Source organism: Pseudovirgaria hyperparasitica (genome assembly GCF_010093815.1).
Source record: "Pseudovirgaria hyperparasitica strain CBS 121739 unplaced genomic scaffold EJ05scaffold_15, whole genome shotgun sequence".
In the NCBI taxonomy this organism is placed as follows: Eukaryota; Fungi; Ascomycota; class Dothideomycetes; order Acrospermales; family Acrospermaceae; genus Pseudovirgaria; species Pseudovirgaria hyperparasitica.
The window spans coordinates 512,247-538,970 of NW_022985563.1; the positions used below are offsets into that span (position 1 = coordinate 512,247).

General features: G+C 50.5%; 12 protein-coding genes across 12 annotated transcripts; 4 read left to right on the forward strand and 8 right to left on the reverse strand.

The window, feature by feature from the left end:
• EJ05DRAFT_135079 (uncharacterized protein) lies at positions 1–544 on the reverse strand. The gene has a single exon (XM_033739178.1). It carries the CDS (start codon positions 337–339, stop codon positions 52–54), a length of 288 nt encoding a protein of 95 aa, XP_033597283.1. The 5' UTR covers positions 340–544; the 3' UTR covers positions 1–51.
• A 205-nt stretch (positions 545–749) lies between these two features.
• EJ05DRAFT_503776 (uncharacterized protein) lies at positions 750–2,669 on the reverse strand (the record flags this gene model as incomplete). The annotated part of the gene is made up of 3 exons (XM_033747475.1): positions 750–2,366; positions 2,419–2,555; positions 2,606–2,669. The coding sequence occupies 3 exons, from the start codon at positions 2,667–2,669 to the stop codon at positions 750–752; spliced, it is 1,818 nt and encodes a 605-aa protein (XP_033597284.1).
• A 980-nt stretch (positions 2,670–3,649) lies between these two features.
• On the reverse strand, positions 3,650–7,317 carry EJ05DRAFT_513753 (uncharacterized protein). Its single transcript, XM_033748463.1, has 2 exons — positions 3,923–7,317; positions 3,650–3,844 (listed from the first exon to the last, which is right to left on the reverse strand). Exon 1 carries the CDS (start codon positions 7,076–7,078, stop codon positions 4,136–4,138), a length of 2,943 nt encoding a protein of 980 aa, XP_033597285.1. The 5' UTR covers positions 7,079–7,317; the 3' UTR covers positions 3,650–3,844; positions 3,923–4,135.
• Positions 7,318–7,458: 141 nt separating this feature from the next.
• EJ05DRAFT_479254 (uncharacterized protein) lies at positions 7,459–7,778 on the reverse strand. The gene has a single exon (XM_033744633.1). It carries the CDS (start codon positions 7,630–7,632, stop codon positions 7,477–7,479), a length of 156 nt encoding a protein of 51 aa, XP_033597286.1. The 5' UTR covers positions 7,633–7,778; the 3' UTR covers positions 7,459–7,476.
• A 715-nt stretch (positions 7,779–8,493) lies between these two features.
• Positions 8,494–10,266, reverse strand: EJ05DRAFT_443041 (uncharacterized protein; the record flags this gene model as incomplete). The annotated part of the gene is made up of 2 exons (XM_033742065.1): positions 8,494–9,916; positions 9,968–10,266. 2 exons carry the CDS (start codon positions 10,264–10,266, stop codon positions 8,494–8,496), a joined length of 1,722 nt encoding a protein of 573 aa, XP_033597287.1.
• Positions 10,267–11,916: 1,650 nt separating this feature from the next.
• EJ05DRAFT_135120 (uncharacterized protein) lies at positions 11,917–14,488 on the forward strand. The gene is made up of 5 exons (XM_033739179.1): positions 11,917–12,204; positions 12,258–12,485; positions 12,549–12,606; positions 12,672–13,378; positions 13,433–14,488. Exons 2-5 carry the CDS (start codon positions 12,333–12,335, stop codon positions 14,372–14,374), a joined length of 1,860 nt encoding a protein of 619 aa, XP_033597288.1. The 5' UTR covers positions 11,917–12,204; positions 12,258–12,332; the 3' UTR covers positions 14,375–14,488.
• Positions 14,489–15,631: 1,143 nt separating this feature from the next.
• Positions 15,632–16,554, forward strand: EJ05DRAFT_135362 (zincin). The gene has a single exon (XM_033739180.1). The coding sequence runs from the start codon at positions 15,776–15,778 to the stop codon at positions 16,457–16,459; it is 684 nt and encodes a 227-aa protein (XP_033597289.1). The 5' UTR covers positions 15,632–15,775; the 3' UTR covers positions 16,460–16,554.
• A 1,602-nt stretch (positions 16,555–18,156) lies between these two features.
• On the forward strand, positions 18,157–19,446 carry EJ05DRAFT_135368 (uncharacterized protein). The gene has a single exon (XM_033739181.1). The coding sequence runs from the start codon at positions 18,222–18,224 to the stop codon at positions 19,230–19,232; it is 1,011 nt and encodes a 336-aa protein (XP_033597290.1). The 5' UTR covers positions 18,157–18,221; the 3' UTR covers positions 19,233–19,446.
• Positions 19,447–20,132: 686 nt separating this feature from the next.
• On the reverse strand, positions 20,133–21,815 carry EJ05DRAFT_513758 (uncharacterized protein). Its single transcript, XM_033748464.1, has 2 exons — positions 21,534–21,815; positions 20,133–21,481 (listed from the first exon to the last, which is right to left on the reverse strand). The coding sequence occupies exon 2, from the start codon at positions 21,368–21,370 to the stop codon at positions 20,243–20,245; it is 1,128 nt and encodes a 375-aa protein (XP_033597291.1). The 5' UTR covers positions 21,371–21,481; positions 21,534–21,815; the 3' UTR covers positions 20,133–20,242.
• A 718-nt stretch (positions 21,816–22,533) lies between these two features.
• Positions 22,534–23,030, reverse strand: EJ05DRAFT_479260 (uncharacterized protein). The gene has a single exon (XM_033744634.1). The coding sequence runs from the start codon at positions 22,916–22,918 to the stop codon at positions 22,577–22,579; it is 342 nt and encodes a 113-aa protein (XP_033597292.1). The 5' UTR covers positions 22,919–23,030; the 3' UTR covers positions 22,534–22,576.
• Positions 23,031–23,587: 557 nt separating this feature from the next.
• Positions 23,588–24,589, reverse strand: EJ05DRAFT_488981 (uncharacterized protein; the record flags this gene model as incomplete). The annotated part of the gene is made up of 2 exons (XM_033745757.1): positions 23,588–24,360; positions 24,412–24,589. The coding sequence occupies 2 exons, from the start codon at positions 24,587–24,589 to the stop codon at positions 23,588–23,590; spliced, it is 951 nt and encodes a 316-aa protein (XP_033597293.1).
• An 853-nt stretch (positions 24,590–25,442) lies between these two features.
• On the forward strand, positions 25,443–26,696 carry EJ05DRAFT_503785 (uncharacterized protein; the record flags this gene model as incomplete). Its single annotated transcript, XM_033747476.1, has 4 exons — positions 25,443–25,691; positions 25,753–25,914; positions 25,965–26,264; positions 26,331–26,696. 4 exons carry the CDS (start codon positions 25,443–25,445, stop codon positions 26,694–26,696), a joined length of 1,077 nt encoding a protein of 358 aa, XP_033597294.1.
• Positions 26,697–26,724: the final 28 nt, after the last annotated feature.

Below are 26,724 nucleotides of genomic sequence, written 5' to 3' on the forward strand. Positions count from 1 at the left end.
GATGTAGGATAGTCTTGTTGTACACTGTTGTCGTAGAAAGAAAGGTTAGACTTATTTGACACTGTGGGTTTTGTGTGGCATGTTTTGTTGTAATTTATTTATTTGTTTATTGATTTTGGCCTGGTTTGGCCTGTTGTTGACCTGTTTGGCTATCAATTGCTGCTGCCTAGGCCTGTCTTCTTCTTCTTCTTCTTCTTCTTCTTCTTTTTCTTCTTCTCCCTCGGGCCTTGTACGTGATCCGTATGAGGATTTTGGTTCTTGTGTTTTTCTCTTCCTTGCGGATACTATGTATACAATACACACACACACACACACACACACACACACACACACACACATATACACACACAGCCCCTAGACCACCCACTCATACACACATACCCTACCCCGCCATCCCCTCACTATACACACCCCCTGATTTGAAAAGCAGGAAGCAAGAAGTGAGACGTAAGAAGTAAAAAGTAAGAAGTAAGAATCCAAGAATCCATATACGACAAAAACCCACCACAACCACCAATTTCATCATCATAATCATCATCATCGCTCATCAGACATATATACATACCGCGCTCCTTAACACATTAGTCATGCATGCATGCATGGCCCTTAAAAACCCACCCCTTCTTGACAAAGAAGATACGCAAGTCCACCCTATCCTACCCTACCTCATAAATCCCAATACCAAACCAGCAGAATCCACGAAATCCCAACCTCCCCAACGCCATCAAGACATCACTAAACCCCACAATCTACCCGTCTTGCCCATGCCCATGCCCGCGCCCATGCCTCTTATTCCGCGGCTTCTTGAACGGCCCGGCTTGCTGCTGCGAGACAGATGTCTCTGGCGTGCTGTGCTTTCGCCCACCCGCAACCCTAGCCTCAGACGGGGTGGCAGCCTCTCCCTGTACATCCTCCTCGTCCTCGGAAAGGTACCCAGTTGACGAGCGCTGCGCAAGTGAAGAGCTGGCAAAGTCCCGCGAGAGGCCGGAGGTTGCGCCGGCGCTGGCGTCGGGGGATTGGATGTCTCCGACCTGCGAGAGCGCAAAGCTCACGCCGGCGGGTATCTTGTCAATGACCGAGCACAGGGCCTTGGAGTGGTCTGGCATCCATACGTCGTATATGTTCTTGACGAACTTGTAGGCTGTCCACTTCTCTCTGCCATCTAGTTCCGTGAAATCGAATGCTCGGATTCGATAGCGGTAGTATAACGTCTTGGTTTTTTCAATCACGGGATAGTGCCCGTAGATACGTACGCTTTGATGGTCGTGCGAAATAGAAAAGGCCAGGATCTGCCGGTGAAGTTCCTTCTCACGGCCCACTAGTCGGAATAAGTCGACCACGCCGCGAAGGGCTAGTGTCATGCTATGAGCGTTCTGACGGTCGGCAACGTCAAGTGCTGCAGCACCACACTTAACCTCACACGTTAGGAACGGAAGGTACATATAGAACGTGCCCATGAACACAGACGTGTCAGTGAGATCGCCTATAAACGGGGCTAGCTTCGCAAGTCGCTCTTCTGTAAACGCTAACCGACTAAAACCAACTGCAAAGTCCGGCCGGGGGCAGGACTTTATTAGTGGTATCGAGTTGGTCCAGCCTTCACTGACGCTCTCAGTCAGTGGGCTTCTATAGCGATTCGTCCCTCGAGTCTTGGAACGTCGAGGCGACGGTACAATCAGCTTGGCGATGTCGCGCACGACCTTGGCTTCATTTCGATTTCTAATCTCGTCGCAAGTATCTTTGAAAATGTCGTCATTGAATAGGCTGTCCTCCGGCACGGACTGCTCTCCATCAAGGAGTCGACGACAGACATTGATGCTCGCTTCTGTCGGGCCTTCTGGGTCCTCTATTAAGAAGCTCCCTTTTGTGGCAAGAATGGACTCATAGCGAACGTCAGTATATTGGTTACTCTTATCGTCCTGTGACCTCTGGTCACTTGGAGTCGAAGCTTTAGTTGAAGAGCCAGCGTCCGACTTCTTCTGTAGCAGCGATGACTTTGATATTTTCTTCCTTGCAAGCATCGGTCGCATGTGCTCTAAGCCGGCGTTCCCCTGTGGACTGCCAGCCGGTTCCATGTTTGGTATGTAGACCTCCCGCAACCAGCGTTCCTCCTCAATGTCTCGCGAGAAGAAAGTGCGTGTCTCGTCGTTGATTTGAAACAGCTCTGCTGGCCAGCGCCCTTCTTTTATCCAAAAGTCGATTGGATCTGCCTCTTGCAAACTTTCGGTGTCCTCCTTGGGTGTCTTAACCTCTTTCTCCAGTTGATGTGGGGCCTGTTCCTGTCTTTTCTGTGCTCTTTTTGTCACTGTTCCCTCTTCGTCGATGCACTTTCGTTTGACAGTAGGACTTCGTGGCGGGGACCGAGGCTGAGTGCGTTCATAGTTAGCGGTGTCTGCAAAGGTGGAAAGCTCAATAGACCTGCGACTCGTCTGCAGAACGTAGAGGAGACTTGGACTTGGGAGCCTCCAAGCTTGTCCTAGCAGCCTGCTCCTTCAACCGACCACTTTTACGATTTACAGGCGTCGACTTCTTTTGGATACGACTCTGAGACTTCCCTGTCTACAGTTAGTAAGGATGAAAAGTTGATAGCAGGGAGATCTCGAACCTTGCAAGGATGAGTCTGCGTGAATAGTATGGCGCTGAGAACGTCGTGCTCGTAATTTGGCCATTTTGAATGTGGATGGGACTTTATATGATGAGAAGGCGATGATACGAGGACAGAGCGATACGCGGGACAGTCGACGTGGCTAACGCGCCTGCTCTTTAGAGGTGGATCTATTGGCGGAGGCTAGGCCTAGACAGGCAGGATAAGATCCGACGTTTCAGACGCGAACCATTGTTCCCAATTCATCCATGCACAGATCCTCGCCGCCAAACGCCCTCCATCGAACACTTTCTCCACTCTCGCACCAAGTCAATGCAGCCGCCCAGGAAACGACTCGCTCGCAGTACATGAATATAGCCGCTCGGCAAACGAGTCGCTCACATCACATGAATACAGCCGCCGAGAGCACAACCCACTCGCAATTCCCAAACACATACAGGGGGAGTCGGGCATTCAGTCCTCCACTCCCAGCCTATCATGTCTCGAATGTATCTTCTTCCACGACTACAGACCGTCACCCAAGTGGCCATATTCGACAACAAAGCCCCCCTAGCAGTGCAGCTTCAACCCCACCCAAACCCCGCACTACCTAGGTATGATTAGACTGCCCGGGAATGGCAGACAAACAAACAGATATACAGCCCAACAACCCCTTCCCCCTTCACAAAAGTCAAAACACACTCATTCTCTGTTAACCATCCATAATCCCCTATCCCACCAGCCCCTGGGCTCCAAAACACACCTTTCCAGCGCCTAAAATTAGTAGGCAACGGGCAATAACACACACACACTGCCAAGTATATCTACGTCATATCCAGTATCTAGCTAGAAGCGTAGACGGGTCAGTCTGAGAACTACATATAACTACGCCCTATCTCTCCCCCTGTCTCTCCCCCTGTCACTCCGGCTCTCCGGCGCTCTCTCTCTCCCTGTCCATATATATATATATATATATAAGCATTGACAAAGCGCTATCTATCTATACCTCTCCCTTCCCCCCCTAAGCCTCGTAGCAAAAGACGGGATATGGGATGTGCACTCGTTAATTAGCATTGCGCCTCTGCGTATATATGTATGTACTTGTCTAATAGTAGGAAGAAAGCCTGGTATCAAGCTTAGCGGTGGATTCCGCTGTGTTTGACTGCTCATATGGTGCTTGTTTAGGATGTGGATTGGTAGATGAATGGGATTCTAGGTTGTGGAGGAAGTGAGCAAGTGAGCAACACCCTGCTAGGTAAGCTATTGAAGATAAGTTAGTAATGTGTTGGTGGTGATGGAGTTGTGGCTCATGCGTTGCGTTGCGGTATGATATATTACCTTGTGTGTATATCTAGATTATGTATACCCGCTGGTGTAGGTATAGTCGCCGTGTATATTACTGCATTACCATATACCCACAGTACCACATATCCGCATAACCGCAGTCTGCGCGATCCGAAGCCAGACACAAGGCCAACAAGCCAGCCCAGCCACCAACAATGCAAACGCTGCCAAAGAATACCCATCAAACCCCCGCATCCCATCGTCCCATCAACACCCCTCCCCAGTAACAACATTCCCCTCCACCCTCCTCTCCCTATCAATCACCACCCCACTCCCCTGCGCCCGCTCAACACCCTGCAACAAGCTGCCCTTCCCAAACACACTATCCTCACGCAAATCGACCATCGGCCCCTTCGCCCTACTCCCATCCATCACGCCCCGCCCCGTGCTTCCACCGCCCTGACTCGGTCCCGCGCTCGCGAGCAAGCCCTGGCCCGTGAAGGCGTCCTCGGAGCGTTCGACGGCGTACGGGTTCTCCTGGGTGTGTAGTGCAGACGGAGGGGCGGGGCCACCGCCACGCGTCAGGGTGTTTGCACGCGGGCGCGCGCGCCAGTCTGTGGACGGGGGGATGCTGGCGTAGGGGTTGTCTGTTGCTAGACTGGTGGCGTTTTCGATGAGATTGCCGGCGGCGGTGTCGGCGGGCTTGAAGCCTTTGCCCTTGAGGGCGTGCTGCGGGGGTTCTTTGTACTGAGGGGTCAGGTCTACGAGGGGTTTGGGCTGGGCGGGCGGAGGCCGGCGGAGTGACTTTGTGTGTTTCAGGTCGGAGGAGTTGCGTTTGTGGGTTGAGCGGACGGAGGAGTTGCGGGTCAGGCCCGAAGATGATGGCTGTGCGGCGTCGGTGGAGGGTGGAAGAGGGAAGGCTGTGGTGTTGAGGAGGGAGGGACCATCGGTAAAGGGGCCGCTGGCGAGGGAGTTTTGCAGCACGATTTCGCGGTCGCGCTCCGCCTTTTCTCGTTGCCGCTCTGTGTAGATTTTGCCAAGCAGCCCGGTCGAGGCAAACGTGTTGTCGGTGGTAGAGATCAGGGGTGTGGGCTGGGTTCGTGCGGCTTTTGCGGTTCTGGTAATGGGGTTGGATGGATTTGTTTCCGTTTCGGAAAAGTACTCTGGAAAGGACGATGGCGGCGGAGCTTTCTGTCGCATTGACATCTTACGCACATGCATCGTCTTGGAGTCCTTCTCGTTTAGCGTCGAGCCGGCAAGATGGAGGGGAGGGAGGACGACTTCTGCAAACTCCATCTGGTTGAACGTGTCGGAGTCGAGCATGGGCTGGAACGTGCCGAGCATGTAGTGGGAGTCGACAGAGGATTTGTTCTTCGTGTGTCCGCCGGCAGCAGCAGCACTGCCAAAGTTCAGGTCCAGCTTGAACGGGGTCGCAGAGGCAGCTTCTTTGGCTTTCTTGCCCTCGCCCATGATGTTGACGAGATACCAGCTCCTCCAGCCTTGTACGGCCTGGTAGAACCTCGTCGCCGTATCTCGATCGCTCGAGCAAAAGAAGTGTACGAAGCTTGTTGTGTCTGAAAAGATATTCGACTTTTGCTGACTCTTGACCGCGAAGCAGGTCTTCTTGGGAGGCTTGATCGACCTCAGCTTGCGCTGTGTCGGCGTGTAGATGTCAAAATCCGACAAGTGGCACATGCTACTCTCATCCTTTCCCGTTTCGTTCTTGGCAGTGAGCATCTGTCCATCAGACTTGAGGCTGATCCACTCCTTCTTCCACTTGCCCGGCTTTTGCGAATGATAGAGATAGCCAGCGAACTCGGGCTTCTCCTTGGGTATCTTAGACTCGTCTAGCTCTTCGTCGGCGCCGCTCGTGATGGGAACGAGCAGCAAAGAGTTCTGTGTATCGCTGTCCCAAGTATTCATCACATCTCTGACATGCTCGTACTTGCGCAGCGGTCTTTGAACTCCGACTTTGCCGAACCCTTCGAGCAGTACTGACATGCTGACGTCAATCTTCTCGGTGAGCACAGTCTCGCATGATCGTATCAGGTCGACCGGCGTCGTCAGAGGCGTGACAGGCAGCCTGATCTGCTTCTCATTGCACTCTATGAGCACCCTCCTGTCGCCTGCATTGACCGCAGAGATTGGTGCATCCGTCCCGGGCACGATCCCACCGCCTCCTGCTCTGATGTAGGGATCTGGTAGGGCGGCATCCCTGGCTTTTTGTTGGTCTACTTCCCGCTGACCTGGTACGTCCCCTGTCCGGTGATGTCTTGGATTATCTTGGCTCCTCTTCCTCAAAAAACTGATCTTGTCCTTGATTCTGCTGGGAGAATGCTGCTCTGGCTTGTTGTCAGGAGGCGACGCAGGGGGAGAGACCCGACGAGCATTCAAGTTGGGTGCTTCTCGTTGTATTCTCTTCGCAATCTCGCGCCGCTCGTTCGACGCCCGTATAGCAGCCTCCCTCTCCTGCTCTACCTTTTGTTGAGCTTTCTCCTTCGCCTGTAGAGTCTTCTCCTTTTCTTCCAGTGCCCTTGCTTTCTCCTTCAGGAACTTCTGCTGCTGCACTATATCTGCCTCCTGTTTCGCCCTGACTTGCTGTTCCTCAATCGCCCTCTTTGCGCGGAGTTCTTCTTGTGCCTGCACCTGCTTCTTCTCCTCGGCCTCGACTCGTCGCTCTGCTCTCAATTTTGCGCTAACCTTTCTTTGTCTCTCAGCTTCGGCCTCCATCAGCTGACGCGCCTCTACATGCGCAGTCTTGGGTGGCTCTCGAGAGACGCGCTCTACCAGGGTCTGAGCCGGCATCCGGGGCGGACTCCTCATGACTGATGTTGGCGGTGAAGTTGGCGCCTTCCTACTTGTCGTCCCTCGACGTGCATATCGCGAGGGCTGTGCAGAGGAATTAAGGGTCGCAGCGCGGGCTCTGGACACGGTCGCATTGGCGTTTGCTGGTAGAGGTGGTGGAGCCGGAGCAGCCATGTCCTGAGTGTTTGCGCGTTTCGGTGCGGCGAACGACTGATTATTACTGCTCGTAGTAGGACGCTGTCGGTGATATCGAGACATGCTTCTTCCCAGGGTCTCTGATTTCGCAGGAGATTCTGAGGGCTCAAAGGGCGGCAGCGGAGGCGACTCTTCCAGATGGTGGGAGGATTGGGCTTTGCGCACGGAGCGATAGCGCGAGAACTTCTGCTGTTCAACGTCGGCTGCCATGCTGTGCTATCACGGCGTGGAAGGGTGGAAGGGTGGAAATGTGGACTGTTGTTTCGGAGCCGGGGCGTGAAGGGATTCGGGAGTTTTCAGGATGAACGGATGGCGGACTTGTTTAATTAGTGGAGCAAGTGGAGAACCTGGAAAGTGTCCAGCGCGCAGGCCTGACAGCAAGAATCGGAATATTGTATGAAACACACGCGGAATTTGAGATGGACAGAAGTTACAATGATGAATTAATGTTGCTCATATCGTTTCGCAAAAGAAATCATGGCAGCATCTCACGTGTCACTGCAGCAGGGCGCGAGGCACAGCAGAGAAACCGTCAATCCACCCACTTGTTGCCCCTGACAGCTCGCAATCTCGTTTGTGCTGCACGTTCTGTTTTTTGCTTTTGCCGCTCAACATTGCGCAGTGTAGCCATAGCACGTAATACGTAGCATTGACTCTCTCACAGCTACCGGGTTACACTCTTCCAGACTTCCTATCGCTATCGCTATCGCTATCGTAGCCGCAGCGCCGACGTACGGAAACCATGGCTGATCTATATTAGCCATGTTAGCCATCAAACTTCGCCCGTCCGCCGGTCAAGTCTATCGCTCTTCTTGTCGTCTATTCTGCCCCTGAGCAACCAAAGCCAGGGGCAATTAGAGCCGTAAGCCACAAGCCACAATGCCCTTCTAACTGCCTACCGGACGCATGTCAGCAGCAGGCAATCGGGCTATTCATTAGTATGGTCTGATCGCCAGGGCTGCAGCTGCAATTTCCCGCAACCTCAGGTCGTCAGTCCGTCCTTTGTAGTGAGTAATTACTGTACAAGCTGTCAGTGGCAGGACACTGAGATACACTCACACCACGCCAAGCCGTACAGACGTGTGGTGAATGGCGAATAATCTCCGTCTGCTCTGTGGTTCCCTCGTCTTCTTTACCGCTTTGCGCTATCACCTTCTTGTTCCCCTCCCTGCGCTTCCTAACTGCTCTCCGCCTTCCACCACAGCATCGCATTGACGCGACAGCAGCAATCCAGATGGTGGAATTGGGGAGTGTTTGGCTGATGAGACGGATACCAAGGGGAGGTGACCGCGAGGCAGAGCGATTTAAGTCGGTATATAACCTACATTTGGAGCATTGGCTGTACAATACCGCTTCTAAGCTGCATTTTATATGCCAAAACTTCAGCACAGCATGTCAAACCTAGAAACGTCAATTTCTATCAATCGCATTGATCAGCTCAAATCATTCATCTATGGCCTGTCTTCCAAAATGCCCACGTGCTCATATGCCGTCTTGGGTATCATACCATCAGTCAAACTTGCCCATTCATGCCGAAACCTCCATCGTCCATCCATCCAGTATCACCAAACTCCATTCCATGCCTCCAAATGCAAAGCTAATCTCGCCATGTCACCATCGTTGCCCTACCTCCACAGATCCCGACTGTCCCGCTTACTCTTTCCTCCAAAAAGGCTCGATCTTTCAGGGGGTCTCAGATTAAACTCGGATCTCATTGGACTTGTCGCCGGGCTGCCTCCAAATACACTTCCCCCAAATGCACTGCCCCGACTACTCGGCCTGGCCCCGTCATCCATGTCAGGCACAACCAAGAAGCCACCGAATCCGTTCCCGACCATCGTGCTACGCCTGCTCGAACCGCCCCACTGCGAACCAAGGCCCTTTTCGGCTTCATACTGCGAGATCGGGCGCCCGCCACTCATACTGCCACGACGCCCGGCTGTGTCTGACGGGATCACGGACGTGTAGACCCATTCCATCTCTGACTGGCCCTTGGTGTACACTTCGAGGGGCTGTGTGAGTCGAGGCGCGGGCGCGGCTTTGAAGGCAGGTGCAGGAGGTGCGAGGAGGAGACGGGCGGGGAAATCGGAGTCGCGGACGTAGATTGAGCGCAGACCAGGGAAGAACCCGTTCTGGAGGGAGTTTTGGAGATAGGTGTAGTACGAGGCGGTCGGGGGATGGAGGGACTGCGAGTTGTCGGACGCAGAAGTGATTTCGTAGTGCAGGGTGCGCAGGGAGATGGACTGGAGTGGTGCGATGGGATCGATCGGAAGAGACATGCTGACACTATCTGTATAGTTGAGGTATACCAGGTCGCTGGCTCGTTTGAGCAGCTTGTGGAGGTCAGGAACCCTGATGTGAGTGCCGGAGATGGTGAGATGCGTAAGATTACCGCGCGCCACGCCATCATTAAGAAAGTGTAAAAGGCCGTCAATTGATACCGGGACATGTTTCAGGGTGAGTTTTGACAGAGCAGGAAAGTGTGGTATTCCTGGAGCTGAATGGAATACTTGATCGCCGAACCAGTCTGCCTCGGTCACGAGAAGCTCCTTGAGATATCTTAAGCTGCCGACGACCTGACGAAATACGGCAGGCTCGACATGTATCCCAGAAATGTCCAGGATCTGAAGTTCAGGCCAATGCCCACGTTCCAGCTGCTCAAAATTCCTTTCTGCACCGGCACGATACTTCATTTGCCTAATGTGCCGACACCTAGACATTAATTCATTTGTGAGGGTCGAGCTCAAGCTATCTCCGCTATAGCAGCCGTCTGGCAAGTCGATATATTGCAGGTTCGGCACAACCGAGACGCAGCGGGCGAGCTCGGCTTGACAGGTCTCCCGTGTCATGTAGGGCGTTTTGAGAAACGTTACACTTTGCCATAGAAACTCGCTTTCTTTCAGTGTACGCTGGAGCAGCTGCAGCCGCAATGTTGGGGGGTCCGGGGCTTCTGCATGTCGACTTCGGCGTGATTTACGTTCACGCTGTTCTTGAAAGTATGCCTCTAGTTCACAGAAATGGACAGCATCGATACGGATGTTATAGTATCTGGCTGCCGTCAGCAAGCTTGACAAACGGCCGAGGCTTTTTGCAACTCACAATAGCCCAGCTGCCGGTCCATACCACGAACGTTTGACCAAGCAGCAGTTGGAAAGATCGCGTAGGTCACAGACCGAACAGCCATCTACAATGTAGGTCTCCTCTAGCGGCTTATGACTCTTGTCTCTCGAGTGTGGACAGACCAGAGCGAATATTCTCTTCAAAATCTCCTTGTCCAGGCGTGAGGTATAGTCAGGGCCGGTCGGATACCATGTGGGCTGTCGTTGCTTCGGGCTGGTCTGCAACTCTTTCTCTTTCTCTTTCTGTCTGAGCTTCGTGCTCGACTTGAAATGTTTCATGAACTTCATGGCTCTGCATAAAAGGCCGTGTCTGGGAGTAGGGTTAGAAGAGCGTCGTCGCAGGCACGCGAGCGCGGACTAGATCGGGCTCGAGGGGTTTTTAAAACTATGTGAGGAAACACAATGCTGTAGAGAAAGCAGCGCAAATATCGTAAAAGACATGAAATCGTATGGCATGAGGACTGCAAAGAAATCGCCGACTTACTTTCTCCTGGGCTGATGCGCCCGAGTCCAAGAGCTGGGGCGGGGCACCGTGAGCTCCGGCGGAGTGGGTGGGTCTGTTGGCTGCCGAGACGCCATCTTTGAGGTTGGAGCAGTCAAGCGTCGACAATGATTGATCCAGCTTGCCGCCTTGCGGGGACTTTGGTCTTGTCAACTCGGGCACCAATTGCAGCGACGTTTCTAGTCGATTATCACAACCTGAAACACACTCGAGCGAGCCAGGGAACTAGATGCCAGCAGTCCGTCTCGAGCAGTGACGAGTAGGGGGAATATCCTCTACCACAACGGAACGAATCGCTGTTGACCGATGATGTTATCGGAATGACAGTGGGCGATCGATGGGACTTAGTAAAGCCGCTGAAGCCTGCTTCTGGCAAACGCACACACAAAAGAAGCGCTGGTGTGGAGTTTAGTGATGAATATAAAATTAGACGGATAGCCCTTGGGGAAGGTTATTAACAACGTGAGCCAACAAGCCCCCAGCTACCAATACTTGACTTCAACAGCGCATCGCACAGCATCTCCGTTACCCGTTTGACCGCACAATGGCTTCCCTTGTTCTTTGTGTCGCCCTTGCGTCGCTATAACGCAGTGCGCTGAGATGACCATTGTGCACACAAAGCTATCCATACCGGTGGACCGGAGTCGGATGAACTCGAATTTTGTGAAGAATGAAAGACGTGGCTGATGGCCTCACCTACCTTGACTATGCTTATTCACAGTGTGAAGACTGTCAAAGGCCAATTGCTCTGCTGTCATGCTGTTAACCATCCTCCCCTATACCAATATCACAGTTTGCTCACTATCATCTATCATGACGACGATGCTCACCAAAGCCATCTGGCCTGGCATATCGCCGTGCGTTACCACCTATGCATAGATACGTGTCGTAAGTTGTCTGGTCTCACTTGTCTTGTTCGACTGGCTTTTGTTGTTTGTTATGAGACCTGGCGAAGGTCCCAAGCTTCATGCTGTCAGATTGTAACCCATCTGTTCAGCCGCTGTCAGGCCATGACACAACGAGGGAGTGACTGCGTAGCTATCATCGATACCTACAAAGATTGAGTTTATGGAAAGTCTGCATATAGCTTCGAGGGAGTCAACAATAGAAGTAGTCATATTCAAAGACTATATGATTGAGCCAGGGCAAGGCATGCTCATCTATCCATACCGACTAGGTTGCAGGAGTCTTGGAGCTCCTTGCACGCTGTAGTGCATTGTTCTATAGAAGCCCACTCAGCATGTTAATAGGACACTCCAAGCCACTGTCTACAGTTCACTGCTCCCAACTCCTTGACCGGTATACCAATCCATCTTCAAGGCACAATCCGTCCCATGTCGTCCTTGAACTATAGCGCACAGCGCGCACCGTTGACGAGGATGACTTCTCTAGTGTGCGCGCCCAGACACTTTATCCTGGCCGACACCACCGACTCGAACTAAAACTCCAGACGACGCCTGCTCAGGCCAACTCCTCCGACCGACTGAGAGCTCTCCTTTCATCCTCACGATTATCCTGATCGCATAATCCCTGATTTTCGTCACTCACTTTCGACTTCTGTCACTTCAATTCGCTTTTGCAATTGTCCTCTTTACTTGTCCAGACCGCCAAACTATCCCATAGTCCTGCCGAACTAGTCGAACCAACTTTCTGCACTTTTTTCCCTGGTACCTACTACCAAGGTAAAGTCCCATTGATACTTCTCACATCCAATCGTAAGTACACTCTCATCTAGTGCCTCAGCGATGACTAACAGAGGACTCTGCAGCCTCTTTTCAAAATCCCTCGTCCGCTACACACTACCTCTCATAATCCACTCGTCCCCGGCTGCCGAACCCAGAACATGTCGAGTGCACCTCAAGGGAGCAACCTCGACAAGTATGTGGTGATTCATATTGCTACTACCTGCGACGAGCATGGTGTCTATGTGACAAAGGACTCTGCTGAAGTCATCGAAGTCGGTGCCATCATTGTGGATGCAAAAACTCTTGAAGAGGTGCGTTGCTCGCTCAAGATTGCTACCAAGTGACCCATCACGCTGACGGATGGTTACCTGCAGGCCTATCGGGAGAGCACCTTGGTCAAACCTGTCAATACCCCAATCACTCCTCTCTGCAGTAAGTCTCCCAGATAATGCTTGCTCGTCTCCATTGCCACTGCTAACGTTGGACTTCGTCTGTAGCTAGCCTGACTACCCTCACCTGGGAACACGTCCGAAATGCAGGAACCTTCCGTGATGCTATCAATCGAGTCGATACGTTTGTTCAAGAACATCTTCTGTCTAAGAACCTCGAATTCGCCTTTGTGACACTTGACTCCTGGGATCTCCGTGTGCAGCTTCCACGTGAAGCCAGGGACAAATCTGTCGTGCTGCCTCCGTACCTCCAACACTCGCGTACATTTGATTTGAGAACAGAATACCAAAGATGGCAAGCACACCACCCCGAATCCTTGCCCTTCGGCTCCTCGGCCCTGTCAAACATATGTGCTGCCTTGGAGGTGGAGCCTGTGCAAGCTTCTGCGCCTATCAAACACAATCTGCCCTTTCACCTTCAAGCGCTGGCCCCTGCGTCCCCTAGGCGAGCCATGGAAGAAGCTGTGACCTTGACAAGAGTTCTTCGGGGTCTCATCAGGAAATCTCAGCCTCCCCACGACCACCCTGACGTCCTCACTCGCCCAATGGATGCTCGTGCCGATGTTCGTGCCTTCCTCTCGGAGCGAAGCAAAGTCTTGCACATGAGCGGCCTTCCCCACGATACCACTCAATCTGAGCTCGAAAGCTGGTTCACTCAGTTTGGTGGCCGACCAATTGCATTCTGGACGCTGCGTACTCCCGACCAACACAAGCCGACTGGCACTGGATTCGCCGTATTCTCGTCCCACGAAGAAGTGAGAAGCCCCACAAGACTACATCTAGAAAATACTAATGCTAACCTTGGATAGGCTGCCGAAAGTTTGTGCATGAATGGCCGCGCTCTCAACGAAAAGGCCATCGAAGTTTCGCCATCGTCTAGCCGCGTCCTTGACAGAGCCGCCGATATCCTGACACCTTTCCCGCCCAGCAAAAACCGCCCACGTCCAGGTGATTGGACATGTCCATCGTGTGGTTTCTCAAACTTCCAGCGCCGTACAGCTTGTTTCCGATGCTCTTTCCCTGCCATGTCTGCTGCTGGTGGTGGCGCTGGACCTTCAAATGACATGAGTTATGGCGGTGGGTACGGCTATGGAGGCCACCCAGGAATGATGCCCCCTCAACACCATATGGGCCATGGTCATGGCATGGGTCACGGCCGCGGCGGTGGTGGTGGTTCAGGAGTAGTACCCTTTCGAGCTGGCGACTGGAAGTGTGGTGGAGAAGGATGCAACTATCACAACTTTGCCAAGAATGTTAGCTGCCTCCGTTGCGGAGCAAGTCGTGCTGGTGCTGCTGTCGTCGCAGATTCTGCCTTCCCATCTCCAATGGATAACCAACAATCCAACTTTGGTATGGGTCCTCCATCTATGACTGGCACTCCAGGACCTTCCCATTACGGCGGTGCATCCTTCGGGTCTGCTCCCGGCTTCCCGGGTGGCCAGTATGGAGGCCCTCCAAGTACCTACGCACTTCCTTCTGGCATGGGTGGTGCTAGTCCTTATCCTCCCATGGGTGCTCAATACGCACCGAACGGTGGAATGCAATCGACTCCGTTTGACAGTCGTGCAGCTGAAGCTGCATTCACCTCAGCTGGACAAATGCCCCCTTCTGCTGGCGCCGGCTTCTCCAATGGAAACTTTCAGGAGGGACAGTCTGACCCTTTCCCATTCCTCTCAGGGGGTCTAGGAAACCTTTCTATTAGCAACGACAATCGCAACAATCCTAATTCGAACAACAAGTCTCCCGCATAATTCTGAGCATCTGATTTAAAGCGTGGATCAGGGTCTGGAGATCGGTATGGAAAAGTTCTTGAGCGACCAACGGCATGGAATGGTGAATCTGTTTAATTCGGTTGGGGCAGGAGTTCTTCAAGATTGGACATATCGCGCCATCTACTTTGAGCCTGGAGCATGGTTGGGGGTGGGACACTGGCATAGAACGGACAAATTGCGATTTATCAAAACCAGGTGGCGGTTCCAATGGTGTTCTTTTTCAAGCTTGGATCTTCGGGAGATGGGGGCGTGGATCTTTTCAGTCTCAACCGCCAGCGTTACCGGGGGAGCTGTGTAGCTTTTCTTTCTCTCTTTCTCTCTTTTTTCGAGATTTTGCTTTGTCGCCTTTCGCTACCATGTCTACGGCCGCCGCGTGAGACGCCGATTGGGTGATGCCGAAATATGAAATTGTGCAATTACTCTTACTTTGTTTCTAAAAAGTCGTGCGATTTCTTGAATCGCATAATAGCTATTCGATTTCGGCACCGAATCTCACGTTTCCTTTCGAACAAAGTCTAATCCTTACTCGTCTCATGTTGAAGAGTACAACATGGTATTGAGACAACCTGTATCTCTCTGTGCTCACAGTTTCATCCACTAATCGATCTATTGAGCTGACCTAGACCTAAAACTATAGCTCTGCTGCTCTCATGACATATAGGATTCAGTCACATAACCCACACGGCTCTTGCGGTCTATAATCTAGTTTATTGATGGCACGCTTCTGACATCCCTTAGTACCTGCTACCGTGTGATGTATTTTTCTATCAGACAACAGCACTTACGGCCCGTCCTACATCTTGTCTGCACATCAAGATCACATAACATAGCCATAGGTCTAAATCCATCGAAACATGCAGTAGACAAGAAGAAATATCACGACTGGGGGGAAAGAAATTTTTTTTACCAGTACTAGTGAGTTGTTGGACGTCCAAGGTTTTGGTTAAGTCCACGCGCTGGAACCATGGAAACGCAGCCGGACGTACCGCGGAGTCAGAATTTTTTTTCTAGAAAAATTTGCTAACAAGGGATGGTTTATTGGCATATAAAGAGGTGGCTACTCCCTGTTCTTGATCGTGTTTTTTTCATCGTACGCGCTACACTGTCTTCCTCTTGATACTTCTTGTCAGCAAACACAACCAAATCACATATCAACACCAGATCAACACAAGCATTTGTAAGTATTAGCACCTTTCTCTTACTCTTCCAACTCAGCCATTCCATGGTTATTTCATACCCCATACTCTCAACTATCACATTCATAGTTCATGAAACACCTAATACCACCATCTCATCACAACCCCTTTTGCATACCCAACACAACACTAATACATCCATCTAGTCCCAAAGACCTCAAATCACACCTACCCATCACCAACAATGACCGTTCTATCCCACACGAAACGCGTCATTCTCGCTCTCCTCGCCACAAATATGGCATTCGCCCTCCCTTCACACCCGGCTTCCAACACAACTTGCACCGGTTATCCCATCTCCCAAGGCCCCGAAGACGCCTACACCGTCGCACCCGCCTGCCCCCCAGACTCCTCCACCCTCATGCTCTCCGCCCTCCCGGAATGCGCCCGCCTAGCCACCAACGCCGCCGCCGCGGCCCGCTCCGGAACAGCACCCCAACTCCGCACCATCTTCAAGACCACCGACCCGGCCGTCCACGCACACATCGCCTCCACCTTCGACGCCATCGCCAGCGCCTGCGGCACCACCAGCACAACCAGCATCCCCACCATCCACTGCGGCGACGCCCCACCCCGAACGGAATGCACAACCGGCAAAGTCGCCGGCTACGCCACCGGCCACACCGTCGCCTTCTGCCCCTTCTTCTTCGGCCTGCCGCTGTTGCCGAGTAGTTGTGAGAAGTCGAAGAGTCGGGCGGGACTGGTGGTGCATGAGTTTGCGCATGTGCGGGACCTGGTGGGCGGGTGGATTGTGGATGTGGCGTATTTTCCGGAGGGGGTGTTGGGGTTGGGGACTGCGGATGCGTTGAGGAATGCGGATTCGTTTCATCTTTTTGCTGTGGGGGTGGAGATGGGGTGTTGGGTTTGAGAGGCAATGGAGGGATGGTGGAGGTTGTATCATTTGAGCGTTGCGTGGTATTAGGATAGTTCCATAGTTGATAGTTGATATACACGGTTCCTTTCTGTCCGTTTGTTGTAAAGCTAGTGTTGTCGTATATGTCGTGGTCAAGGGAGCCCTAGATGCAAGTTCGGACGACTGGAAAAAGGACACTGGATGTACACTAGATCAGTCCGTCTACGTTCGAGCATGTATGTAATCATGTATGCCATGTCAGCTCTTGAATGAAAACTAAAAGATCTAAGATCTTCTTACTCTCGGATTCACCAGTCGGATTCGCTGATTATTAGGCATGCTTAGGCTACGCTGTCGATCTCAGGATTAATGACCTGCAGCTAGCCTTGGTCAAGATGATTGCATTACGACTATTACTTAGCCGGATGCTGGGTTCTATCAAAGTAGTCGTAGAATGGTGAATTAGACATATGGTCTCAAGAGCAACTCGAAAGCTTTCACATCGTAGCCTGGTCTCGCCTCTCTTTTGTTCCAAATATCAGAAGAGGTTAGAGTGAACTCGTTGTTTTCACGCAAGTTGAGTTGCGTCTCTTATGCCACACGCAATGCCCTGACCACCAAATGGAGGAAAGACGTGAGCAGCATCTCCGGTTGACACTGACTTGCCAGGGAACCAGCAATTCGCGACCTTATGCGTGAACGTAAACGGCCTGCATTATAGAATCTCAATGCAGCTCAGTGGAAAGTTAATTTGTTGATGAAATAGTCTTCCACTCCCATCTTCATCCCTAGTTACGTTCGAACTTCTAGGATCATGATATTATGTTTAAGGATAAATTAAACTCCTTAATATTTCATTCTTTGAAACATTGATGGATGTTTCATTATTGGGGCGATCTCTTAGCTAGCTTATGTCACGGCTTTTATGCGACCTATTAGTCTGCATGCTGGGGCATGGCGATATCTAGGAGCATACTCAGACGCCAACTTTCATCTCGCATATCTGAAATCCTTCGTTCAGGAGCTCGAAAGTGCCAAGTTCGATGCCTTTTTCATGGTTGACCATTTGGCAGTCTTGAATGTGCCGGTCGAGACACTGAGACGCAATCATACTGTAGCATTATTTGAACCCTTTACTCTTTTGTTCCGCTCTATGGTGAGTCACAGATAAGATTGACCTTGCTGCAACGGCTTCGACTACATGATCGTAACATGTAGTACGCCGATTTGCGTCGTTCAATCTTTTGGGAGGGTGTGCTGCGTGGAATGTTGTCACAATAGCAAGGTCTGGTGCCTACATGAAACGCGAAGATATTTTCAAGCAAAATAAACGGACGGAAACGGTAGCGAGGGCTGCTGCCGTCAAAAATCAGCAGGCTATTATGTACGTATGAGGCAACTCCACACTGAGTGCCTAAAGCCTGACCCGTTTATCATGTGACTCTCTGTGACTGGTACAGCATAAAATATGTATATATAATAACGTGCTAAAGATTAGTGAGACAATAAATTGTAGGTAAAAGAGACCATACTTGAGTTCATGTTTTAACTTTACTAAGAAATTCATGGATCTTAAAATGATAGATATGGAATAATAACATCTCTCTAGTAGATCAAGAGTTCCGTTTGATTGATGTATCAATATGCGGGACATGGATGAATGAATACCGGCTCGCTAATATTCTCCACGACCTGGTTTAGCCTTCCTCGTACAACCATTTATACGGTGCATACCCCGCTCATCCTTCAGAAACATACTCTAATTTTCACCGCAACTATGGATCAACCCCGCTGCGTGGTCAACGACTTCCTCTGGGATATTTCAGATCATAGCTCAGAGCTCACTATCTTGTGCAAAGGCAAACGTATACGAGTATTCATAGATGTCGCTTACTTAGAAAGCTCGCCATCTCTCAAGAGCCAATATTTACGTTATCTCGAAGTCGCAGATGCATTTAAGCTAGACGGGTTAACTATAGATGACTTCTACGATTGGATCCTCGAAGCCTGCTTACCAGAATTTCGAAAGCTGGCACCATCCGAAATTGGTCCGCGACCTACGATTGCCGATCATCTCTCCTTAGACATGCTTCATTACAAGATGCACGCAGTCGCCGGAAACCTTACTCTTGTGCATTGCACTGACAAAAGAGATGAGTACATACCCTTCGGGTCTCGTTTCGATGAGGATGCCTGTTCAGCATGGCCTATCACGGCTCCAGAGGACGTCTACATAGCGAAGGACACGACTGGGGATGCTCTGTATCAAACGCCCGGGAAGGTAATTTTTGATGAGAAAGAATACTTCTTCAAACCGCTACATTATTCAGATCGTCAACAATGCAAGCGAGAACTGAAGATGTACAAAGAAATCAAAGAGGCTGGGCTAGAATCTCTCAGGATCAGTCTTCTTTACAGTATAGTTCGGGGTGGAGACGGGACAGTCTATGGGCTTCTGTTGAGATTCATTAATGCTGCTGCCATGACACTGAGTTGCGCCCTGAAGTTGAGCACTCCGGAGCATATGCGACAACGCTGGGCAGGACAGATCACCGACGTACTCAACCATCTTCATCATGCTGGTATCGTCTGGGGAGATGTCAAGCCCGAGAATGTCTTGATCGACAGAGAGAAGAATGCGTGGGTGATTGATTTTGGGGGAGGATATACCGAAGGCTGGGTAGAGAAAGACCTCGCAGAGACTATCGAGGGCGACAAACAAGGTCTTGCAAGAATTCAAGAGTATCTTAAAGCAGGACGTAGGCCCAGATGTATCGAAGGGTCGTAGCCTTATGTGGACGTCGTCTCACAAATCCACCAGCTGTCAGCTGAACACCTCCCCTGAGATACATTCCTAAGTGTTTTGGGAGGCTCAAATGGCGATCCGATCGATTCTCAGGGAAAAGGATTTTCATCTTTCTACTGTTCTTTTGGACATCTATGCCGGAGGGCACATCGATGGAGATTGACAGCCACACACAACACTTCGTAAGCCTATCCGAAGAACGTATGGATTGTGACTGATTAAACTTTGTTGGAGTTGGCAAAAACAAAGATATCTGACAGTGCGGCAACCGAGTCAGCGCTACGGAGGCTACAATGAATGGCCTTGCATTCGTACCCCCGAGACGATTCCGGATGAGGTTACAACCTGGCTGAGTTAGAGTGCTGCAGACGGATTGACAAGCACTCTGCCCTACCTGCCTAGAGGCCTTAATGACGTGAACTAACGACTGGTACCTGGAATCCAGCTACATGGCCTGTTCCCGACAGAATATGAGGGTAAGACACACGGAGAAACCATCTTGATCTTCCACAACCCTAGGGTCGCTTGTTTGCGCCGTCAAAGGATCGCTCTGCTGTAGTAGATCATAAGTTTGGGCTGGCATAGAGTGATGATAGAATTGATCATACAACGTCAGCGAAGAAACAACGGCGCTGAAAGAATTTTGGTCTGGGTATCAAGAGTTAGTTATATCCATATGACTCACCCTACCGACCCAATAACGATCAATAAACTTTGATTCCATAACACGACACTTCAAGCTCATACGCCCTCGTATTGCACAGAGCATCTCCCGGAGGCCTGTCGCAATGATCTCTTTCATAATTACAGAAATCTATCTCACTCATACTTAGAGCACATAGCAGACCTGGTAGACTGAGGTTCAAAACTATAATATAACACCAAATAATTGACCTAACTACATTGTACGCCCTAACCACCAAGAATGAAAAGACATATTCTCCTGAGCAACCAAACCACTATCCCACAAAGGCAGTCCAAATCCCACTCGTCTATTTTGGCTTCTGCCCCCTCAGACAATTCTTCCAGTTTCTAGACTTTGCCACCTCACCCGCCTTTACACCCTGGTCTTTCCGGCTGAACTTTCCCTGTCCAGGTTTTGCTACATTCGGCTTTCTTCCAGCCAACTTACCTCCTATCTTTGCAAGATTACCAGCGTTTTTCGCTACAACGTTCACAATGATAGAGGCGATAGCTTCGAAAGCCATGACAATCAGAAGGATAGGGTTCTGTCGTTTCTGCTCCGTGGTACTGAGAGCAGTCACGTCAGCGTGGTCGATGACTGGTTCGAAATCGTCAACGATTGCGGGAACATCGAGGTGGGCATCTTTAATAGTTGGCGCCATGACTGATCTACGAGCTGTATCCATCTGGATTCCATCGCCGAGGCTCATGAACGGCGAGACGTAGTCATCAGACTTGATATCACTCTCATCGTCCGGGAATACCTTCTCGACCTCCCAGTCTTCAATGTCCTTGGGCCAGATAGCCAACGCGCTCTGCTCAAGGTTGTCCAGATAGTCCTCTGAGAACCCCCCATCGGCAAGGTCAATCATCTCATCGGTACCGAAAGCGAGCGCAACAAGCGGCAAGCACGACGCAATACGACGCAGTTTCTTCTGGTTCTTCTTGTCCTGGCGCTCAATGTTCATGCGCTCCCAGCTGGGCTTCTTGTTGATCATCTTGCGCTTGAAGCGCTCCTTGATGTCGCTCCAGAACTGCTTCAGCTTCTCCTTGGCAACCTCCTTGATGCGCCGCTTGATCTTGCATTGACGGTCGTTCTTGTCGCATTCTTGCTCGTTCTCGTCGATGCAGATCGTTTTGGTCATGTCTGGCTTGGTCTTGGGTGGGCAGCGGATGCATTTGGTGTCGTCGAGTGGATTGCGGATTTTGTTCTTCTTGCAGCGCGCTTTCTTCTTCTCGCAGGTATTGCCGTCAGCACGGGTGGTAAGTGAGCCCGGTTCAAGTTGCGCTGGTGGCTGCCAGGTACGGAGGACCGGAACGTTGGATGGTGAGCCACGGACACGGTGTGGAGGTGCAATTGCTACCGGTGGAGTATGCGCAGCAACGCAATGGTTGATAATGAGGAAGATAGCTTTGGTGCCCTGGGTGATCCGCATACTGAAGGGATTCGTTGATATTATATCAAATGAAGAGTTTGCAAGGACAAAGAACCTCAAAGAACACAAGCTCTTGATCGATATCGATTGTAGTGGAGTGTAAGAGTATATCTGAGTAAGAATGTGAGTACAGAAGTAATGATTCAATTTATGTGATACTCACTCATCATATATAGTCTGAAGTCGCCAAACTGGTGTCCATGTCGATGTCTCAGAGACCTTAATTCACTTACTATTCTCGACATTCGGTATGGAGATATTCTTAGCCATAAGGTTACACAGGATATGGCATCTAAAGCTCCCATTGCTACATGGACGCCCAAAAGGCCTGAATACTCTGTCTGTCTAAGGGTCAAGACATAGCCACCACGACTCTGATGGCTCTGGTCACATACACAGGCGACCAAGGTACCGGTCCATGAATAATTGAACTATTGCATATTCGAAAGGCACTTCTATTTCGAAATGGCTCGGGCTATTAGAATTTGTCCCCTTGTAAGGCCACCAGGGATCGAAGCTTATATGGGGAGCCCTGTCTAAGCCCTGCGCTGGGCGCCTTGTCCATGGCAAGCCTTGCCAAGCAAAACACCAGACGCCTTAAAGCCACATGCTATGCTGTATGCTCGCCTAATGCCTATACCCATTTACTAGGCTATGTCCAAGCCTCCGCTGGAGGCTTGATAGTTTGGCAAAGTCTATAGTACTGATAGTTTGGGGGATATGGGGCGTCCATAGGCTCAAACTCTTCTTTGTCAATGTATAGAAATATTTCGGTCACAGGGTCATGGATATTCGCATCAACGTTCAAGGCAGCACCTCTAAGGTAGCAGGAAGAAAATAGATGACTCGATTATGTTCGAATTTGGCGGTTGCGTACGAGAAGTTGTTCCGGCTATATTTTCAATGAATAGAACAATGGCAATGAAATCTCAATGAGTTGCGGCACATGACGCAGCCTAATATGCAATACTGCCTTAAAGCATCTCCAGTGTACAAGACCTTGAGTGCCATGTCATATATTGTCTCTTTGAGTAACAAACTATAGTCGAGTAATGCATACATCAATTAGAGAGCAATCACTTACTTCACTAACATATGGATAACACGCTCTTTTTTGTAGTAATAGCAAAGCGAAACAAATTCCACTCTTCTAAACTCTACAACAGACACAAAAAACCACCAGATACCAACTCATCAACCTCCACCCTACCCATCCAAATCACCCAAATCCCAAACCTCAAACGACCCATACCCAACATCCTGACACCCCTTATCATCCTTCCACACAATGATATTATCCTCATCCGGTCTGCAATCGTCCGACTTGAAGAAGACAACGACATGGTTATTGTCCTTGGCATCATCGCGTTGAATGACAACGCTCGATGTGACGCCGGCGAATTCGCGACGGCAGCCGTCGCCGGGGTTGTACTCCTGTTTGCCGTTTGCTCGTCCACTGCATTTAGCGGAGCCGTAGGGGCTGAGTGTGAAGCCGTTGACGGTGCTGAGGGACGTTAGGGCGGCGAGGAAGAAGAGGAGTTTGGTCATGGTTGTTGATAAGTGGTTTTTTTTGAGGTCGTCCTAGTGATATGGACAGATTCTTTGATTATAGAGTAGTTTGGGAAGGAGGTGTTTTTGTAGTGTGATGTGAGATGGTTTCTGGAGTGTTTGTGAACATGAAATATATATATATATATATATATATTTATACTACAGTAAATCTACATTCATATCATCCTCTAATGGTCGAACAGTAACTAGCGCCTTGCATAGGGCGCCTGAAAGTGTCTAACATGACCTGCGCCGCAAGTTGATAGTGCCAGTGGCTTAGGTTGACGGTATATGCTTTAAGGCGTGCTACAATGCTTAGACCTCCTTAGACTTTGAACTCCCGCAGCATGGACCACATAAGGCAAGCAAAATAGGAACTTTAGTGGGTGTCCATTCTCTGATTGAATTCCTAAGGTCCTATGCAAATGATGTCCCTGAGCGGCGTAGTCTCTGAATGTGACCGTGATGAGAATAGAGTCTGGTCTGATATTGCAAGTTTCAACCACCAAATGGTGACAAAATGGACATAATGTTCAAAGCACAGACACCAGATATTACGCAGGCTAGGGGTAGAGTTGAAGAAATATTGGTAGATTCGCGAGTGACGAGTACAATCGTACCAAAAATCTATAGATCCATGGTACATGCAACGTCTGCCATGCCAAATCAATCTTCTTCAATAGCCCCAACCCGCTCTATCAAATCCACCATCTGCTGCCGCCCCGCCCACCCACTCCGCACACAACTCCTGCGAACCCGCGCCCCACGCTGCAACAAATAACGAAAAAGAGCATCATGCCCCCCAATTAAAGCCATATCCAACGCCCTCCCAACATATACCGGGCCCTCCCTAAGATCATCCCCCAGCGGAGTAACATCCTCATTGACATCAGCCCCAGCCTCTACAAGCAGCACCACACTCTCCATATCACCCTTCTGGCACGCAAACTGGAGAAACCCGGAATCACGAAACCATGCTAATCCGAAATGCTCAAGGAAGACCCGGATTGCGGGTGCAGGGGGGAGGTATTGTGCGTGCTCTACTGAGTATCGTGCGCGGTGTTGGGTGCCGCCGTGGTGGAGCCACCAGCGGATGCATTCTGGGCCCATTTGGAGGATTGGCCAGTAGCTTCGGCTGTAGGAGAGATTCTTGGGCTTGGTCTTCCATTGCATGAAGTCTAGATCGTGGAGAAGGTCGAGCCATCTTGTGTCGTTCGTGCTGGGATGTATGTAGTTCAGGATGCGTGTGCCTGCTGAGATATCTGCACCGTGGTCGATACAATAGGAGAACAAATCGAAGTTGCCTTCTCTAGCGGCGGTGTAGAGTAGAGGTTGGAGGACGTATGATTCTGGTATGTTGGACTTGGCTAGAAGGACACTTACGTCCGCACCGTTGTAATTGCGAGCGTTCATGTACAGTGTTTCAAGGCTCGTAGTATCTGTATTAATATTAGATATCATTCGCAGGGAGCTAGAAGTCATTGTCTAACCTTGGACAGGGACAAATTCGGTGCTCAAGACTATCTTGCGGATTTCTTCAAGTTCCCAATTGCCAGAAAGCCAAGGTCTGCAGCCCTCCAAGTCCTCGTCATGCTTGACACCTTGGTAGTGTATCAGGACATTGGACCAGAACTCAGTTGTCTGGATCTGACCACCCTTCAATGCCATGTTGGCATCCTTGAAACACATGGATCTGGAAGACATAGGTGGAGCAAATTCGGTAGACAAGTAGCGACGTAGAGGAAGTGTGATACTCTGAAGGAGACAAATTGTCACGATTGTACTTCACAAGACTGACATGCAATACTGTTTGGCAAGAACATAGGTCGCGCAAGTGTACAAAAGGTCAGTCCAGATTAGTGGAATGCCTAATGGGGCCCTGATGCGACGTCGGACCCAAACCACACCAAGGCGCGACATTGATCCTTTCATACTACACAGCCCAATCCCACCTTGACCCAAGACTCTGGCCAAGATAACCTTGTATTTGACTACTTGCAGTCTTGTGATAATAGTTCCATGCTTAGCGTTGTGCTTCAACGCCATGGACTTTCCCGTTATACAGCACACGGCAACCAGTACTTGACAACTTCGAAGCTATTGCTCAAGGCGTGCTAGGCTCCTGGATATGATCGACCCCTTGTGGCTTTACTATACTTTTGTCTAGTGCTGTCAACATGCGACTGGACTGGACTTCGAACGGCAGTCTCTGCTCTCAGTTTGCTATTTTGGGCTTGCGGGAGAGATGCGCACCTGAATGAGTCTCGTAAAGTGTGAGGAGACAGTACAGCCTCAACGGATGAAGTAGGCCTTGATCCAATTGCAGTATTGAATCGTTGCATAGTGTTGTCGTAGTTGCAAGAGTACTTCAAGCTGCATTGAAAGAAATTAGTATATCAGTCCAGTGTTTTCCTTCTTGCATAGTTCTTCTACAGCTCATTATCACTTATACCTTGACAATATACTCCTCATAAGTTGTAGAAACATCCTCATAGCACCACAAATCCCAGGTTCATCTACCATGAAGTCGTTACTCTTCAGCCTTGTCCTCTCAGGCGCTCTGCCCCTAGCAACAGCGATCCCACAACGACTCTCATCGAGAGGAGTCATACCAGAAACCATGTTCTCAAACACCCTTGGACCTGTTGGAAATCCCAATGTTATAGGCGCGCAGTTTGGAGTCCGAGACGACACCTGCCGAGGCCACCTGACCGACAACTCCAAAGATTATACATCTAAGTGCTGGGGTATGGACAAGTTCACCGTCAATGTAAGAGTTGCATGCTTTCGTTCTACAGTAGTACGAACAATTCCGACCAGCGTTCGGACAGGAGTTCGTGAGAAACCGAAAGTCGGAGATCAATGACTGCGCTCGACCGTGTCTATTCTACACCTCAAGTCTCTCAGGGGCTGCAGAGGCTCAGGGTGGCTATGTCCTGCGCTCAGCCCTGCAAACAGCCGCAACGGAGGAGCGCAAATACTTGACTATCTGGGTACGTCTTCTGGACCTCCTATCCATGCCGGACCCGCTGATTCATCGTAGGAGTTACATGACGACAAGTACTACCCCTTCGACAAAGACTGGAGCATCACTCCCGAGTCCAGATGCGCCTTCGAAGACTTCGACAAGAAGGACGAAGTCGACAAAGTAGACGGCTGCCAGAGATCGTATTTCCGAGCCATGTCCAAGGCCATGGCCCTGCAATGCAGTGGCGAAGTCTTCATCCTGACCAATGGCCCCGACCCAGATAAACTACGGGTACCAACGAATGGCATCTGGTGGGACACGGAGTTCCCGACTCTGATTACTGGTGCCCGACCCGACGACAAGAAAGTTACAAAGGTCAGTCAGTTCCCGACATTGCTCCTGCCGTATTGCTGGATTGTCAGCTGAGACGTATCAATTTAGATTACATATCTCCAAATCGATAATGTCCCTAAAGAAAATCGCAAAGATGCGTCGAATCCACCCGAGATTATCAATCAAGGGGAGTATTGGCCGCAGGGACCGGGCGCGGATCATCTCAGAGATTGGAACAAGCAGTTGGGAGCAACCGCGAATCCTGGTGCCCGGCCAGGAATGCATCCTAGAACGAACGAGATGAGTGGCGTTGAGCTCAGCAATAGTAATGACACCATGGTCGCAGCCAAGCCTGTCCAGAGTAGAAGCGAAGAGGATCAGCCAGAGATCCTGACGCCAGACGATGGAGATGAATATCCTTATGCTTGGTCTATTGAAGACATGGTTGACATGTACGGGGGCATCCAATGGTAATATATGGGAAGTTATAGAGAAAGTCGGA